The sequence below is a fragment of the Plecotus auritus genome (assembly GCF_963455305.1).
Source record: "Plecotus auritus genome assembly, chromosome: 1".
Lineage (NCBI taxonomy): Eukaryota > Metazoa > Chordata > Mammalia > Chiroptera > Vespertilionidae > Plecotus > Plecotus auritus.
The window spans coordinates 193,120,820-193,139,626 of record NC_137770.1 but is presented as its reverse complement, the minus strand read 5'-3'; the positions used below and the strand labels follow the sequence as shown (position 1 = coordinate 193,139,626).

General features: G+C 41.1%; 1 protein-coding gene across 1 annotated transcript in view; it reads left to right on the top strand.

Annotated features, from left to right (window-relative positions):
• The window catches only part of LOC308247730 (uncharacterized protein), a gene marked incomplete at both ends in the record, with an annotated part of 41,925 nt that overhangs the window by 8,432 nt on the left and 14,686 nt on the right, over positions 1 to 18,807 (top strand). The window contains 3 exons of the mRNA XM_080667205.1: positions 981 to 1,077; positions 3,730 to 3,831; positions 9,571 to 9,729. Coding sequence (XP_080523331.1) covers positions 981 to 1,077; positions 3,730 to 3,831; positions 9,571 to 9,729 — 358 coding nt within the window. The remainder of the gene's footprint in view (positions 1 to 980; positions 1,078 to 3,729; positions 3,832 to 9,570; positions 9,730 to 18,807) is intronic.

The following is an 18,807-nucleotide window of genomic DNA, read 5'->3' as shown; positions in this document are numbered from 1 at the left end:
GTGATGGAGCCAATAACATAAAAGTCCTGAAACAACAACAAAAAAGTGACAGATTTTTAAAAACTTTTCTTGGTAAGCTATAAATATCTATACAGATAGAGCACAAATCCTAAGTGAATAACTGGATGAATCGTCACCAAGTAAACACTCCTGCTACCACCAGGTCAAGAAACAGACTATCTCCAGCTTCACAGAAGCCCTCTTCATTCTTCTTCCTAACCACTTCCACTGCTCCAAAGGCAGCCATTATCCTAATTCGTAATATTTTAGTTTAACTTTGCCTGCTTTTAAACTTTATGTAAAACCATACATCATGTATAAAAAAAAAAAAAAAAACAACCATTTTCCAAGTGGGAATTTTTTGTATCAATCAATATTATCATTAAAAATATTTGTAGCATGCCCTCGCCAGTTTGGCTCAGTGGATAGAGCAGCAGCCCCGCACACTGAAGGATCCCAGGTTCAATTCCAGTCAAGGGCACATACTTCAGTTGTAGGTTTCATTCCCAACCCTGGTCAGGGCAGGAGGCAACCAATCAATGTGTCTCTCTCATATCAATGTTTCTCTTTCACTGGTTTACTTTCAGTACATAGTCAGCCCAGCTGGTGTGGCTCAGTGGTATTGATCTATGAACCAGGAGGTCGTGGTTTGATTCCTGTGGGCTTAATCCCCAGTGGGGGGCGTGCAGGAGGCAGCCAATCAATAATTCTCATCATTAATGTTTCTATCTCCCTCACTCTCCCTTTCTGAAATCAATAGAAAATATATTAAATAAATAAATAGACATCTTCAAAATTTTTAGCTTTTATTTAATATAATTTAATTTTTAAATATGTGAAAGATATTCTAATTCTGATTCTAAAAGTTATCTAGATAGTTCTTATACTATTAATGAGAACTTAAAGATGAAATTAAATTTGCTACATAGATACTTAATTTCTTTAACATTATCATGTAAATGAATTTATTCTTTTCAAAGCTTTGTCTATCATAGTCTCTTCATTGATGGGATCATTTACCTATGTGCTTCAGACAATGCATTGGATATTGTAACACCATCTGCATTTCTTAAAAATGTAAGTAATTTGTTATACTACTTTAACAACCTTTACCTTTTCTGAAATTATGAGGTCTCCATTTTATAGTTTATGAGCAATAATGTCACTAAACAAAAGCAAATCATTCATCTGTCTATAAAGCAGAGCTATTAATGACTTCCAGAGATTTCTTACCCTCATCCTTCATTTGTCTCCTGCTTCCACACTTCCCTGACTCTGAAGGAAGATCTGCAAAGACAATCGACTCAGATCTATTAGGATCTGTCACAAAAGAAACCATCAACAAAATAACAAGTAAGCCCCCCCACTGCATGGGAGAACATATTTGCCAATGTGACATCTGATAAGGGTTTAATCTCCAACATTTATAGGGAACTCATACAACTTAACAAAAGGAAGATAAACAACCCAATAAAAAAAATGGGCAAAGGACCTAAATAGACATTTTTCGAAAGAGGACATTCAGAAAGCCAAGAGACATATGAAAACATGCTCAAAGTCACTAATCATCCGAGAGATGCAAATCAAAACAACAATGAGGTACCACCTCACACCTGCCGGAATGGCTATCATCAACAAATCAACAAACGGCAAGTGCTGGAGAGGATGCGGAGAAAAAGGAACCCTCCTTCACTGCTGGTGGGAATGCAGACTAGTGTATCCATTGTGGAAAAGAGTATGGCGTTTCCTCAAAAATTTAAAAATGGAACTGCCATTTGACCCAGTAATCCCACTTCTAGGAATATATCCCAAGAAAACAGAAACACTAATCAGAAAGGATATATGCACCCCTGTGTTCGTAGCAGCACAATTTACATTAACTAAGCTTTGGAAACAGCCTAAGTGTCCATCAGCAGATGAGTGGATTAAAAAACAGTGGTACATCTTCACAATGGAATACTACACTGTAAAAAAGAAGGAATTCTTACCTTTTGCAACAGCATCGATGGAACTGGAGAGCATTATGCTAAGTGAAATAAGCCAGGCAGTGAAAGAAAAATACTACATGATCTCACTCATTTATGAATAATAAAGAACATTATAACCTGATGAATAAAAAGATAGATACAGAGGCAGAGAAGCATCGAACAGACTGTCAAATTACAGCGGGAAGGCTGGGGAGTTTTGGGGGGTGGGGGGGTAAGAGATCAACCGAAGGACTTGTATGCATGCATGTAAGCATAACCAATGGACACAAGACACTGGGGAGAAGCGGGGGAGGGCATGTGCCGGGTGGTAGGGGAGGCCCGGGAAGGTCAATGGGGGAAAAAAAGGGACATATGTACTAATATTTGTAATACTTTAAACAATAAAATAAAATTAAATTTAAAAAAACAATGGTATATCTACACAATGGAATACTATGCTGCTATAAAAAAGAAAGAACTCTTACCATTTGCAACAGCATGGGTGGACCTGGAGAACATTATGCTAAGCAAAATAAGCCTGTCAGAGAAGGATAAGTATCACATGATCTCATTTATGGAATATAATGAACAATACAAACAGATGAACAAAAATAGATCCAGAGACATAGAAGCATTGAACAGACAGTCAAACCTCAGAGGGAAGGGAGGAAAGGGTGGAAGGGGGGTGAGTAAGAGGTCAACCAAAGGACTTGTATGCATGCATGTAAGCATAACCAATGGACACAGACAGTAGGGGGGTGAGGGCATGTGCTGGGGGGTGGGAGCAGCCTGGGAGAAGTCAATAGGATAAAAAAGGAGACATATGTAATACTTTCAACAATAAAGAATTTAAATTTTTTAAAAAATCTGTCTTTATACTTATTGTGTTCTTTAAAAGTAAGAAAGAAATGAAGTTTTACTAATATTTAAAATACTTTCTCAATAGCATATGTATTTAATGTATAGATAATTATATATATGAACCATGCATATATTTTATTTGTATAGTGTACCAACTTGCTTTAACACAGCTCAAACTATACTCAAAAATAGAATCAAAGGTTATAAGACCTAATATTGTCACTCTATGACAGTTATGCCTAGACGATTGTTAGAGTCTTGATGCTAAACACTGTTAGCCATTTAATTTACCATACTCGAATTTTTTTCTCTCTGCCATTATGACAAAACATCCCAACTTTACTACCTTTCCAAAACCAGATGACACAGAATTGCTAACCATATTACTTTTACCACTACTTCTGGGGAATACAACTTTTAGTACAAACAATTATCACAATTTCTTCTTGAAACTTTGATGTGTCCTGTAGCAACTCCATAAGTTTTGAAAGGTAGAATCATGACTTTTAGTTGGGATTTTTTTTTTTTATCATTGAGTGGATTTTAATGATAGGAGGGAGAAATAAGTGCATATTTAGAAAATATCATGGACTCCCTATTTCCCTGTTTTCCAGAGGTAAACATCTGTTCTTTCCCTCAAGTCCTCATATATAACAAAGAATTAAGGATCTCTCAGTATGAGGTTGTAATCTATACTAAGCAGTGGAGAAGACTGGGCAAGCAGTTTTTATAAATACTGTATCTTTAAATAGAAAAGACACCCTGCCACCAAAAATCTTGAAATGTCCTAGTTTCTTTTATTTCAGGTTTCTGCCAGACTTGGCTTCATATAAACATTAAGTCTGCAATTATCCAGTTGAAATTACCTATATAGTTTAAATATTTCCATTCATTTCCCCAGGTTAGTGATATTTTTCTGAAAAATCCTTTGATGTCACAAGAACATTTTTCTCCTTCAAATGCCATTGCTGCCGATTTTCAGCAAGTATTAGGAAAGTATATGGTATGTAACCTCCAACTGTATTTCTAAACATTGTTAGTATTGCAGCTGTAAAATCAGTTAGGAATTATGAGTTAAGAGCTATAAAGATGAACTCGACTGAGAACTTCTATCTCTATATAATGATAAGTAATGATATCTATAATGTATTGATAAATGAATAAGATAAAGTCTGTATGGTATACTGTTACTTGTTTACATAAGCAACTCATTTAAGGAAGAGGGAATAAATACAAATATATGTATTTGTTTGCTTATAGTATAGAAGAAAAAAAAGTGTTGGAGGTGTTCAAGGAAAGGATAAATCAAAAACATTCTAATGGTTGCCTGTGGTAAAGATGGCAGAAAACAGAGACTGGACCTCTCTGAATAAAACTTGTTTTACAAATTTGACTTTGGAACCATGTATATATTTTACCTAATTTTAAAATACTATTAAATTAAATATTTAAATAATAGTTCCGACTAAGTGAAATAAGGCAGTCACAAGAGGACAAATATTATGTGATACTACTTATATGAGGTACCTAGAGTAGTAAGATTTATGCAGACATCAAGCAGAATGGTGGTTTCCAGAGCCTGGAAGGAGGGGAGAAAGAGGAGTTATTATTTAATGCCTACAGACTTTCAATTTGAGAAGTTGAAAAATTTCTGGAGATAGGTGGTGGTGATAGTTGCAAAACAGTGTAGATATGCTTAATATTACTGAAGTATAACAGTTAAAAATTGTCAAAATTGCAAATTTTATGTTATGTATATTTTACCATTATAAAAATGTTTAATTTAGAAAAGTAATCCCTAAAACTCAAATTAAAAAAGAACCCAACTGTGTATGGAGTGTCCTCACCATGGCTGCTCACTTCTTCAAGGCCAACAAAGGAATCTCTGTTACTCCGATCTGCTAAATATTATATAATCCTATGTAATAAAAGGGTAATTTGCAAATAGACTGAATGGCAGAACAACCGAACAACCAATCAAAGCGTAATACGCTAATTATATACTAAGGCTGCTCAACCAAGTGCTGTGATGTGCACTGACCACCAGGGGGCAGATAGTCAACTGGTCAACCAGTCGGTATGACGTGAACTGACCACCAGGGGGCAGATGCTCTGACCGATAGGTTAGCTTGCTGCTGGAGTCCGGATGATCAGGACTGAGCGAGATGGGCTGGACACACCCTGGAGCCCTCCCCCAGTCCCTCTCCAGCCCAATCATGCACTGGTGGGGTCCCTCAGCCTGGCCTGAGCCCTCTCGCAATCGAGGACCCCTCGGGGGATGTTGGAGAGCCTGTTTCAGCCCGATCCCACAGGCCACTCCCCTTACGCTGGTGCCAGACACAGGGCTCATGGCTGGCAAGTGCTGCTGCAGCAGTGTGAGCCTAGCCTCAAGCCTCTCCTGATCGGGACTGATTGGGCAGGAGTCCTTGGCAGGCACAGTGGGGACGGGATGAGCGGGAGTGGCAGGTAGGATCTGCAGGGGGCATTGGACTGCAGGTTTCAGCCCGATCCCTGCAGGCCACCCAGAGGGACCCCACCCGTGCATGAATTTATGCACCAGGCCTCTAGTTCTATATAATAAAGAGCTAATATGCAAATGGTTGTCACGCCCTCATGCTGTAACGGCTCAGACACGCAACACTGGGAGGGAGGAATGAGGCCCAGCCAGGCACAAATGAGCTCGCGAGAGAGGAATGGGGACCAACAGGCACAAATGAGCTTGCGAGAGAGGAATGGGGACCAGCCAGGCTGTGGCCCGGGAGAGGGATAAGTCTCCCGCCCCCTGGTCCCGGGTGCTAGTGGCTGCACCTGCAGCCCGGGAGAGGAACAAGCCGCCCACCCCTCGGTCCCCTGTGGCCGGCCTGGGCGAAGCCAGCCCGGGTCCTGGGTGCCTGCAGCTGGCCAGAGGGAGGGAAGACTGGGTCCTGGGTATCTATGACCGGCCAGAAGAGGGAATCCTGGGTCCCGAGTGTGGGGCGAGGTAGAGGTGGTTAGGGGCAATCAGGCCAGCAGGGGAACAGTTATGGGCGATCAGGCCGGTAGGGGAGCAGTTAGGGGCAATCAGGCAGGCAGGCAGAGGTGGTTAGGGACGATCAGGCAAGCAGGTAGAGTGGTTAGGGGCGATCAGGCAGGCAGGCAGGCAAGCAGTTAGGAGCCAGCGGTCTTGGATTGCGAGAGGCAGTTGGACATCCCCCGAGGGGTCCCGGATTGGAGAGGGTGCAGGCCGGGCTGAGTGACCCCCCACCCCATGCATGAATTTCGTGCACCGGGCCTCTAGTGTAACATAATCATGGGACTAACATTCTGTCACCTTTGCATCTGTTAGAAGCAAATCACAATTTAGGTGAGGGGATTTACAAGGATATATATAATTCACTGGGGATCACCATAGGGTGTGTTGACCACAATGTCTGACAAAATAACTAAAAGCTTTTATATTAAATGCATCTTATGAAGAATTCTGCATATTCAAGATAGCCAAAATATATTAACATAGCTCCCTGAAAACTAGTTACTATGTGAAAATAAGCACATTGTAAGCAAATACATCTGATATCAAAGAATTTTCTGTTTAACATTTATAAGCTAACCTGGTAAGCTTTAAGTCTGTAGAAAATTGTAAAAGTTGTTGAATTTCTTATACTATAACAAAATGCACACAGTGAAAACAGAGTTTTGAGATATATTTACCAATGTCATTGAATGGACTATGAATATGTTATTTTGATTCTGAATCCTTATTTTGCCTTCAGCTGTATAACATTGAACAATTTATTAACCACTCTCAATCTCAGTTTTCTTTTTTTTTTTTTTAACTTTTTTTTTTAAATATTTTATTGATTTTTACAGAGAGGAAGGGAGAGGGATAGAGAGTTAGAAACATCGATGAGAGAGGAACATCGATCAGCTGCCTCCTGCACACCCCCCACTGGGGATGTGCCCGCAACCAAGGTACATGCCCCCGACCAGAATCGAACCCGGGACCCTTCAGTCTGCAGGCCGACGCTCTATCCACTGAGCCAAACCAGTTAGGGCTCAGTTTTCTTATTTAGAAAATAAAAGATGATTGGCCTGACCAGTATGGCTCAGTGGTTGAGCATCGACCTATGAACCAGGAGATCACGGTTTGATTCCTGGTCAAGGAACATGCCTGGGTTGTGGGCTAGATCCCCAGTGGGGGCCGTGCAGGAGGCAGCCGGTCAATTATTCTGTCTCATCATTGATGTTTCTCTCTCTTTCTCTCTCTCTCTTCCTCTCTCTCTCTCTCTCTCTCTTCCTCTCTCTCTCTCTCTCTCTCTCTCTCTCTCTCTCTCTCTCTCTCTCTCTCCCCTTCCCTCTCTGAAATCAATTTTTTTAAAAAAAGATGATTAGAGTACTACTTTACATGGTGGTTTGAGAATTAAATGAGCTAATACTTATGAAGTGCTTAAAACAGTGCCTGGCGCATATTAAATGTTCAGTGAGTTTTTACTTAATATTGTTCTGCACTGCAGCTCACTTTTTTAATGTAACACTATATCTTAGAGATTATTTTTGTTAATATGGATAGAGTGGAAGACAAAAATAGGAACAAAGAACTAAAACAATAAATAGAAAACAGTAATAAATACGGTAGATATTAATCTAACTACATCAATAATCACTTTAAAAGTTAATGGTCTGAATACACCAATGAAATGACAGATTGCCCAGGCCGGGTGGCTCAGTTGGAGCATCATCCCGTACACCAAAAGGTGTGGGTTCGATTCTCAGAGCACATACCTAAGTTGCGGGTTCAATTCATGATCGGGGTGTGTGCAGGAGGCAATTGATTTATGTTTCTTTCTCTCTTTCTCTCAACATATCCTCCGGTGAGGATTTTTTTAAAAAGAGAGAGATTGTCACATTGGATTAAAAAAATCAAGAGAATGAGAAGACAAGCCACATACTAGGAAAAAATATTTGCAAAAGACAAATCTGATAAAAGGCTGTCATTCATAATATAGAAAGAACTTTTAAAACTCAACAATATGAAAATAAACAGCCTAATTAAAAATGGGTCAAAGATCTGAATAGATGTCTCATAAAAGAAGATATAGAGATGGCAAAAAGCATATGAAAAGATTCTCTACATCATATGTCACTAGGGAATTGCAAATTAAAGCGACACTGAAATATCACTACACACCTTTTAGAATGACCAGAATTCAAAATACACCAAAGGCTGACAAGGATGTGGAACAATAATAACTCTTATTCATTGCTGGTGGGAATGTAAAATGGTATAGCCACTTTGGAAGACAGTTTGGCAGTTCTTTACAATACTAAACATACTCTTACCATACAATCCAGCAATCACACTCCTTGTTATTTACCCAAAGGAGTTGATAACTTTTGTTCACACAAAAACCTGCATACGGATGTTATAGCAGCTTTATTCATAATTGGCAAAACATGGAAGCAACCAAGATATCTTTTCACAGGTGAATGGATAAATAAACTGTGGTACATCCAAATAATGGACTATTATTCAGCACTAAAATGAAATGAGTTATCAAGCAATGAGAAGAAGACATGGAGGAACCTTAAATGCATATTATTAAGTAAAAGAAGCCAATCTGAAAATGCTACATACTATGTGATTCCAACTATATGACATTCTGAGAAAGGTAAAACTATGGAGACAGTAAAAAGACCAATTGTAGCCAGGGCTTAGGGAGAAGGGAGGCATGAATAAGTGCAGCACAGAGGATTTTAAGGACAGTGAAATTGTTCTGCAGGATACTGTAATGGTAAATACATGTCTTTTTACATTTGTCCAAACCTATTGAATGTACACAGTGAACCCTCATGTAAACTATGGACTTTGGGTGATAATGATGCGTCAATGTAAGGCCATCTATTATAACAAATGTACCACTCTAGTGCAGGATGCTGATAGTGAGGGAGGCTGTGTCAGGCTTAACAGGCAGGTGGGAACTCTGTACTTTCCACTCAGTTTTACTAAGAACCTAACACAGCTCTTCAAAAAAAACAGAAGTCTAGCCCAGCCAGCGTGGCTCAGTGGTTGAGTGTCGACCTATGAACCAGGAGATTGAGGTTCGATTCCTGGTCCGGGCATATGCCGGGGTTGTGGGCTCAATCTTCAGTAGGGGGTGTGCAGGGGGCAGCCGATCAATGATTCTCTCTCATCATTGGTGTTTCTCTCTCTCTCTCTCTCCCCCTCCCTCTCTGAAATCAATAAAAATATATTTTTTAAAAAAACGGAAGTCTAGATAAACAAACAATTTAAGTAAAAAAACAATTCCACTGCTGATTCAATACATTTATATATCCCTCTCCCACCCACCCAACCACCCATTTTTTTTTTTTTTGCAAGATTAGGTGGGACAGTTTGAGGCTTAGTTGGTTCCTTATGCTGAAATACAAGTGAGATATTGCCTTTTCCCCCCAGATATTTTATTTATTTTTAATTAAACTTACTGGGGTTACATTGGTTAATAAGATATATAGGTTTCCAGTGTACAATTCTATGATATGTTATCTGTATATTGCATTGTGTGCCCACCACCCAAAGTCAAATCTTTAGTCACCATATATTTGACTCCCTTTACCCTTTAAATCCGCCCCTCCCCTTCCTTCTGGTAACCACCATACTGAGATATGCCTTTGACACTTATATTCTAATTTGTACAACATATTATACCATATTAGATTCTATTTATAGAAAATAAAATTTGCATTATATTTCACTTCTATATAGATGAAATACAATAAAAATCAAGGTGACAGCTCGATATCCACACTGAGGAGTCAAGTAACTGATGTAAAAATTATTATGACCCAAAATATTGATAAAATATTGGAAAGCGAAGAAAGATTGAATAGCTTCACTGACAGAACAGATGATCTCCAAACAACTGTAAGTGATGCACACCTGTCTTGATATCCAAACAGTAATCTAAACCATAGGGTTAACCCCCTTGAGGCAAGTTGCCTAAAGCAAAATTATATCATGGGTACTGTGAAATAATCCTATGTTACCATTTTATGGCTTTATCAAGAAATTATTGGAATACAACTAAAATATTAAAAGAATAATTATAAAACAATCCAAATATTTTCAAATTAATCAAACTTTTATTTTTTTATAATTACTGAATTTTTTAGGGTGATGCTGGTTAATAAAATTATATAGATTTCAGGGGTACAGTTCTATAATACATCATCTGTATAATGTATTATGTGTTTACCACCCCAAGTCAAGTCTTTTTCCATTACCATTTATCCTTCATTTATCCTCTCCTACCTTCCCTACCCCTCTTTTTCTCTGGTAATCAACACACTGTTGTCTTTGAGGGGTTTTCTTTTTGCTTAAATTTTTTAAAATTTATTTTTTAAAATCTTTATTGTTCAGATTATTACAGATGTTCCTCTTTTTTCCCCCCATAGCTCCCCTCCACCGGTTTCCACCCCAACCCCAGGCCCTCGCACCCGCCCCCCCCCCCCCGCACTGTCCTCATCCATAGGTGTAAGCTCTTTGTCCAATCTCTTCCCGCAACCCGAACCCCCTTCCCCCTGAGAATTGTCAGTCCACTCCCTTTCCATGCCCCTGATTCTATTACATTCACCAGTTTGTTCTGTTTATCAGATTTTTTATTCATTTGATTTTTAGATTCACTTGTTGATGGATATGTATTTGTTGTTTTGTTCATAATTTTTTATCTTTACCTTTTTCTTCTTCTTCCTCTTCTTAAAGAATACTGGTTTGGTGGTGATGAACTCCTTTAGCTTTTTCTTGTCTGTGAAGCTCTTTATCTGACCTTCAATTCTAAATGATAGCTTTGTTGGGTAGAGTAATTTTGGTTGTAGGTCCTTGTTATTCATCACTTTGAATATTTCTTGCCACTCCCTTCTGGCCTGCATAGTTTCTGTTGAGAAATCAGCTGACAGTCGTATGGATACTTCCTTGTAGGTAACTAACTGTTTTTCTCAAGCTGCTTTTAAAGATTCTCTCTGTCTTTTGTCCTTGGCATTTTAATTATGATGTATCTTGGTGTGGTCCTCTTTGGATTCCTCTTGTTTAGGGTTCTCTGCGCTTCCTGGACTTATAAGTGTATTTCTTTCACCAGGTAGGGAAGTTTTCTGTCATTATTTCTTCAAATAGGTTTTCAGTATCTTGCTCTCTCTCTTCTTCTGGCACCCCCATAATTCGGATGTTGGTATGCTTGAAGTTGTCCCAGTGGCTTCTTACACTATCTTCATATTTTTGGATTCTTTTTTCTTTTTGCTTTTCCGGTTGGGTGATTTTTGCTTCCTCATATTTCAAATCTTTGACTTGATTCTTGGGATCCTCTAGTCTACTGTTGAATCTCTGTATATTATTCTTTATTTCAGTCAGTGTATGCTTAATTTCTGACTGATCCTTTTCTTTTTTTTTTTTTGCCATTCTCACTAAAATCCTTGAAGGTCTCACTAAGATCCTTGGAGGTTTCTAGAAAATTCTTAAGTAACCTTATAACTGTGTTTTTGAACTCTATATCCAGTATTTTGCTTTCAACCATTTCTTTCATTTGTGACATCTTTCGTTGTCTCCGCATTTTGGCTGCTTCCCTGTGTTTGTTTCTATGTATTGGGTAGCTTCTAAGTCTCCTTGAGTTGATAAGAGTGGTCTTGTGTGGTAAGTGTCCTATAGGGCCCAGTGGCTCAGCCTCCCCAGTCAACTGAGGTGGACACTATTGGTGCACCCCTTTGTGGGCTGTGTGCACAGTTTTGTTGTAGTTAAGCCTTGATTGCTGTTGGTATCACTGGGAGGAATTGACCTCCAGGCCAATTGGCTGTGAGGACCAGCTGTGTCTACAATGGAAGAGCTGCTGTGCAGGAGACACCCTTATGGGGCAGGACTTGCTTCAGTGAGGCTTTGGTGCTTACTGAGTCTGCCTTTTGAGTGTGTCACTTATGGATTTGAAGGGTTGTAATCTGGGATGCTCTCACACTGACCACTGGGTACACTGGCTCTTGGATCTCCAGGGAGGTGCAAAGTCAACCACTGGCTGGGGCCACCCAGCAGGAGCTACAGAGAGATCTGTAGATTCCTCCTCTTTGTATTGGGTTTGGAAGTGCCCAGATGAGGCCCAGCTGTGTAGCAAGGCAGGCTGCTGCTGCTGTCTGTTTGACAGGTTTTAGGCTGAGAAAGGACAGGCCATTCATATGCTAAAGCCAAGCCTCTATAGGCAGCTTGGGTGGGGTTGTAAATTGGGTGGGATAGGGTCTCAGGGAATCTCCTGGGCAGAGCAAACAAAAATGGCTTCCAGTCAGCCCTGTACCAGAGAGGTCCCAGCACAGGAAAAATGACCACTGCGAGCACCTCTTTCTGGGAGAAAGCCACACTCCCATTCCTGTCCCAATGCCAGACAGTCCAGTTTCTCCCCATATGTGTCTGGATCCCCCAGAGTCTCGCCCGGAACTGGAGTTCAGAGCAAGTAGGAGCTTGTATCTCCCTCCCGATTAAAAAAGCAGCGCACCCGGCTGCCAGCCCATTCTACGCCTAGCAGTCTCAGCGCGCTTTCTTTTTTACCTCTAGTTGTAGAACTTCCATTCAGCCAACTTTCCTGCGGTTCTGGATGATAGTTGTTCTGTCTTTTAGTTGTAATTTTGATGTGGTTGTGAGAGGCAGCAAGTACAGGTGTTTACCTATGCCATCATCTTGGTTCCTCCTTCACTTAATTTCTTCAACTTTTTACCAAACCCCCAACTCTCTTCTCTCTGACAGCTGTTAGTCTGTTTTCTGTATCTGAGTCTGTTTTTATTTTGTTTGTTTGTTTTGTTTATTAGATTCCACATATAAGTGAAAATCATATGGAAATTATCTTTCTCTGACTGGCTTATTTCACTTAGCATAATACTCTCTAGACCCATTCATGCTGTTGCCAAGAGTAAAATTTTCTTCTTTTTTACAGCTAAGTAGTATTCCATTGTGTAAATGTACTACAGCTTGTTTTATCCACTCATCTACTGATGGGCACTTGGGCTGCTAGCAAATCTTGGCTATTGTAAATAACACTAAAGCAATCCAAAATTTAAAAAAACAGAGAGAAAGTGATCATTTTCACAACAGAAGTAATTCTTATATTAAGAAACACACAGGTTAGTCAACAAATAAACTAAAAGGGGAAAAAAAGAGAGGGAGAACTTACCAAAAAATGGATTTAGAGGGTATAACAATTGCAATATTCACTCCTTATTTGGATTTTGATTCAAACAAACTATAAAAATGAAAATTTACACGATACACACTAAAATATTTATGAATAAAATTATATAACGTCTCAGATTTGCTTCAGAATAGTTCAGGATTGGGGGAGTATGGGGTATAAATTAAACAAAATTGATCATTGTTAAAACTGGATGTTGAATATTATACTATTCTGACACCTTTTTTTAAACCTTTAATTTAATTTTTTCCATCACCTTTTATTTCCTCTATGCCCTCTACTATCTCCACCCATCCCCCTTTACCCCCCAATTACCATCCTGTTGTCTATGTCCATGAGTTCTTTTTTTTTTTTTTGGCTCAATCCCTCCACACCCCCAACCCCACTCCATTCTGTCACCTTTTGCATGTGTTCAAAATTCTCTGCCTGAAAATAGTTTTAATTCTTTTGATTTTTACACATTCTATTATACTGGTATATTTCTATATCCTTGGGCCAGTACTTCACCATTTTAGTTACTGTGGTTTTATGTCTTAATATCTTATAAGAAGTCTTAATATCTTTTTTTTAAAATATATTTTATTGATTTTTTACAGAGAGGAATGGAGAGGGATAGAGAGCTAGAAACATCGATGAGAAACATCGATCAGTTGCCTCCTGCACACCCCCCACTGGGGATGTGCCCGCAACCAAGGTACATGCCCTTGACTGGAATCAAACCCGGGACCCTTTAGTCCGCAGGCCGACGCTCTATCCACTGAGCCAAACCGGTTTTGGCAGAAGTCTTAATATCTTATAGTGCAAGTTCGTCTACTTTTTACTTTTGAAATATGTTGGCAATGCTTGCTTCTTTCTCTTACAATGAATTTTAGAATGTATATCTCAAGTTATACACATACACACACAAAATGTTGAGGTCTCAGTTATAATTACATTAATGTGATTAAAGAAAATCAACATCTTTAAAATATTTTTTTCCCATCTCTGAACATGCTATCTCCTCATTTTTCTAGGTCTCTTTCAAAATATTTTTAATATATTTTTATTGATTTCGAGATGAAGGGAGAGGGAAAGAGAGGTAGAAACATCAATGATGAGAGAGAATCATTGATTGGCTGCCTCCTGCATGCCCCACATTGGGGATCGAGCCCGCAACCCGTGCATGTGCCCTGACTGGGAATTAAACCATGACCTCCTGGATCATAGGTGACACTCAACCACTGAGCCATGCCAGCTAGGGTCTTTCTAAATCTTTTAATATAGAGTTTTATAATTTTTCCCATCAAGGTTTTGTACATCTTTGGTGAGATTTATTCTTTGATATCTTACCATTTTTGTTGCTATTATAAATGACTAGAGGCCTGGTACATGGATTTGTGCACTGGTGGGGTCCTTTGGCCTGGCCTGCAGGGATCAGTGGACCTCCGTGCCACCACAGCCCAGCCTTACCTGCCAGCTCGTTGGGCTCCAGCCCGCTGTCCGTGTCAATCTCATACAGCACGAAGTAGTGCACGAAACAGCAGGCGGCTGAGGAGGAGCCCAAGCACGGGCTGGGTGCCACACTGCTCCCGCTGATTACCAGCCCGCTGCACCTACCACTGCCGCTGCTCAGGTGTGCAGAGGGAGTGTCCACAGGAGAGGCTCGAGCAGCCACAGCTGCGCTCGCCAGCTGTAAGCCCAATGTCTAGTGCCTGTCTGTCAGCTGAACGGCGCTCCTGCTGTGGGAGCACACTGACGACCACGGGGAAGCTCCTGCATTGAGCATCTGCCCCCTGGTGGTCAGTGTGCATCATAGCTACCGGCCGGTCATTTGGTTGTCTGGTCGCTTAGGCTTTTATATATATAGATATTTTTCAGACTAGAATTTTCCAAAAACCTTATTGATTAATAGGAATACAATAAAATTTTGCATACTGATTTTTTATCCCAAACCTTACTGAACTCTTTTCTGATAATATTGTTTGTCTATGGGTTTCTTTGCATTTTTCACATAGAAATTCTATCATTATATAAATGACTGGATTTTTAAAAATCCTTTTTTAATACATCTACTAGAGGCCCAGTGCACAAATTCGTGTATAGGTGGGGTCTGGCCAGCCCGCCCTGATTGGGCTGGGCCTACTGTGGGAAGGATATGCAAGAGGTTGGCCAGCCGGCCCCACCCCTGATTGGGTTGGGGAGGGGGGAAATCGGGGGCGGGGCCGTGGGTAGTTTGTGGGCCAGCCCCACCCCATAGTCGACCTCCTGGTTGAACTCTTGGTTGAGGGGACAATTTACATATTACCCTTTTATTATCCTAATAAAAGAGTAATACGCAAATTAACCATCACTCCGCTACACCCACAAGCCATGCCCACCAGCCAATCAGGAGCGAGTATGCAAATTAACCCAACCAAGATGGCTGAGGCCACGGAGTGAGCAGGAGGCTTGGGTTTCCCTGGCAATGGAGGAAACCAAACTTTCCGCACACCCTGGCAGGCCCAGGCCTCCACTCAAGGCTACAAAGTTTCAATTATAGAAGATAAATAAATCCCAACAAAAATGGCGGCAGCCATGGAGCTGGAGAGAGCAGGAGGCTTGAGTTGCCCTGGCAATGGAGGAAGCCAAGCTTTCCACACACCCTGGCAGGCGCAGGCTTCCACTCAAGGCTACAAAATTTCAATTATAGAAGATAAATAAATCCCAGATACCAGGGCCTCTGCTTGGGTCACTGGGGGGCGTGGCCGGCCTGCAAACCACCACAGGCCCCTCGCCCAGGCCGCCCCATGCCCCAAGGGAATCCCCACCCTGATCCAGGACACCCTTCAGGGCAAACCAGCTGGCCCTCACCCATGCACCAGGCCTCTATCCTATCTAATAAAAGAGTAATATGCAGCCGAAACCGGTTTGGCTCAGTGGATAGAGCGTCGGCCTGCAGACTGAAGGGTCCCGGGTTCGATTCCGGTTAAGGGCATGTACCTGGGTTGCGGGCACATCCCCAGTGGGAGGTGTGCAGGAGGCAGCTGATCGATGTTTCTCTCTCATTGATGTTTCTAGCTCTCTATCCCTCTCCCTTCCTCTTTGTAAAATATCAATAAAATATATTTGGAAAAAAAAAGAGTAATATGCAGATTGACCATCACTCCAACACACAAGATGGCTGCCCCCATGTAGTCAAAGATGGCTGCCCCCATATGGACACAAGATGGCCACCACAAGATGGCCAGCAGGGGAGGGCAGTTGGGAGGGACCAGGCCTGCAAGGGAAGGAAGTTGGGGGCTATCAAGCCTGCAGGGGAGGGCAGTTAGGGGTTACTAGGCCGGCAGAGGAGGGAAGTTGGGGGCGACTGGGCCTGCAGGGAAGGGCACTTAGGGGGGACCCAAGCCGGTAGGGGAGGGCAGTTAGGGGTGACCAGGCCTGAAGGAGAGGGCAGTTAGGGGCAAACAGGCTGGCAGGGGAGCAGTTAGGCATCAATCAGGCTGGCAGGGGAGTGGTAAGGGGGTGATCAGGCTGGCAGGCAGAAGCGGTTAGGGGAAACCAGGAAGGCAGGCAGGCGAGCAGTTGGGAGCCAGCAGTCCTGGATTGTGAGAGGGATGTCCGGTAGGATCGGGCCTAAACGGGCATATGTCCTATTAGGATCGAGCCTAAACGGGCAGTCGGACATCCCTAGAGGGGTCCCAGATTGGAGAGGGTTCAGGCTGGCTGAGGGACACACTGCCCCCCCTCTGCACAAATTTCGTGCACTGGGCTTCTAGTCCTATATAATAAAGATGTAATATGCATAACAACTGGATCACGGATCAGCAGGAGGGTGGGGCAGTGAGCTACAAGCAGGCAGCGGAGAGCTACAGGAGGCGGCAGGACAGCAAGCTATGAGGGGGTTCGGGGAGGGTGGAGGGCGCTACAGTAGAGTGGGGCAGCAGGCGGAGAGCTACAGGAGGGCAGCAGCGAGCTACTGCTACAAGCAGGTGGTAGAGAGCTATAGGAAGTGGCAGGGCAGCAAGATATGGGGAGGGGGCAGGGGGAGCTACAGGAGGGCAGGACAGCAGGCAGAGAGCTACTGGAGAGCAGCAGCAAGCTACTGGCGCACAGATTCATGTGCAGGGCTACTAGTATAGTATAATTTTGTTTTACTTGCCTCACTATATTAGGTAGGACCTCCCGTAAAATATTGAATAGAAAATTGATATCTGAAATATTTGTTTTGTTCCTGATTGAAAATTAATTATTTCTAATGCTTCCCAATTAAATATTAAATTTATATTCAGATCTTGATATATACCTTTTAACATGTTATAGAAGTTCCTTTCTGTTCCTCATTTGCTAAGAAACTTTATCATGAACAGGGTTGAATTGTATCAAATGCTTTTTTTCTACATTGCGGTCATGATTTTTTTCTTCTTTAACTTATTAATATGACTAATTGTACATTAAATGTTTGTATATGTTGTTGCATTAATATGTTATAGTTTTATCATTATTGCCTCAAAAAATTGAGTTCAGCAATGTCTAAAAACTAAAGACTACATATCATGTGCAGTTGACCCGGAATTGAACCCCAACCCTTTGGTCTGGGGGCCAATGTTCTAATCACTGAGCAAGACCTGATAGGGCTCATATAACACTTTTAGCCTGTCCTGTGCCTATTGTTAGTTTTATTTTCTCATTCCTAGCCTCTCTTTATTTTTTAATCATTATTTTTTTTTGTCTTTTCAATGACCAGACTTTGGTTTATTTATAGTTCCTTTAAAACTTAGTTGATTTCTAATCTCTTTGCTTTTAATAATTTCCAAGTGCTTATAGCTACATGTAAAATTATTTTCTAGACATATTTCTTTGCTTCCTTGCCTTCATGCCTCCCTTTCGACATAAAGGCATTACCTTCCCTCCAGCAGTGTACTAGGGTTCCCTTTTCTCCACATCCCCAACAGCAACTCATTTGTTGATTTGTTGATGGTACCCATTTGGACAGGTGTGAGGTGATACCTAATTGCCATTTTAATTTGCATCTCTCTGATGATTAGTGAACCAGAGTATTTTTTCATATGTCTCTTGGCCATGTGTATGTCCTCTTTGGAAAAGTCTATTTAGGTCCATTTTTTTTAATTGAATTGTTTGTCTTCCTTTTGATAAGTTGTATGAGTTCTTTATATATTTTGAAAATTAACCCCTTATCAGATATATCATTGACAAATATGTTCTCCCATATAGTGGGCTTCCTTTGCATTTTGTTGATGATTTCTTTTGCTGTGCAGAAGCTTTTTATTTTGATGTAGTCCCATTTGTTTATTTCCTCCTTTGTTTCCCTTGCCTTAGGAGATGTATCAGCAAACATTATCAAGAGATGTCTGAGATTTTGGTGCCTATAGTTTCTTCTAGGATTTTTATGGTTTCACATTACATTTAAGTCTTTTATCCATTTTGAGTTTATTCTTGAGTATGGTGTAAGTTGGTGGTCTAGTTTCATTTTTTTGCATGTACCTGGATTGTAGACTGCTGTAGCCGCCATGGAAAACAATATGGAGTTTCCTCAAAAAATTAAAAATGGAGCCGAAACCGGTTTGGCTCAGTGGATAGAGCATCAGCCTGCGGACTGAAGGGTCCCGGGTTTGATTCCGGTCAAGGGCATGTACCTTGGTTGCGGGCACATCACCAGTGGGAGGTGTGCAGGAGGCAGCTGATCGATGTTTCTCTCTCATCGATGTTTCTAGCTCTCTATCCCTCTCCCTTCCTCTCTGTAAAATATCAATAAAAAATATATTTTTTAAAAAAATTAAAAATGGAACTACCATTTGACCCAGTGATCC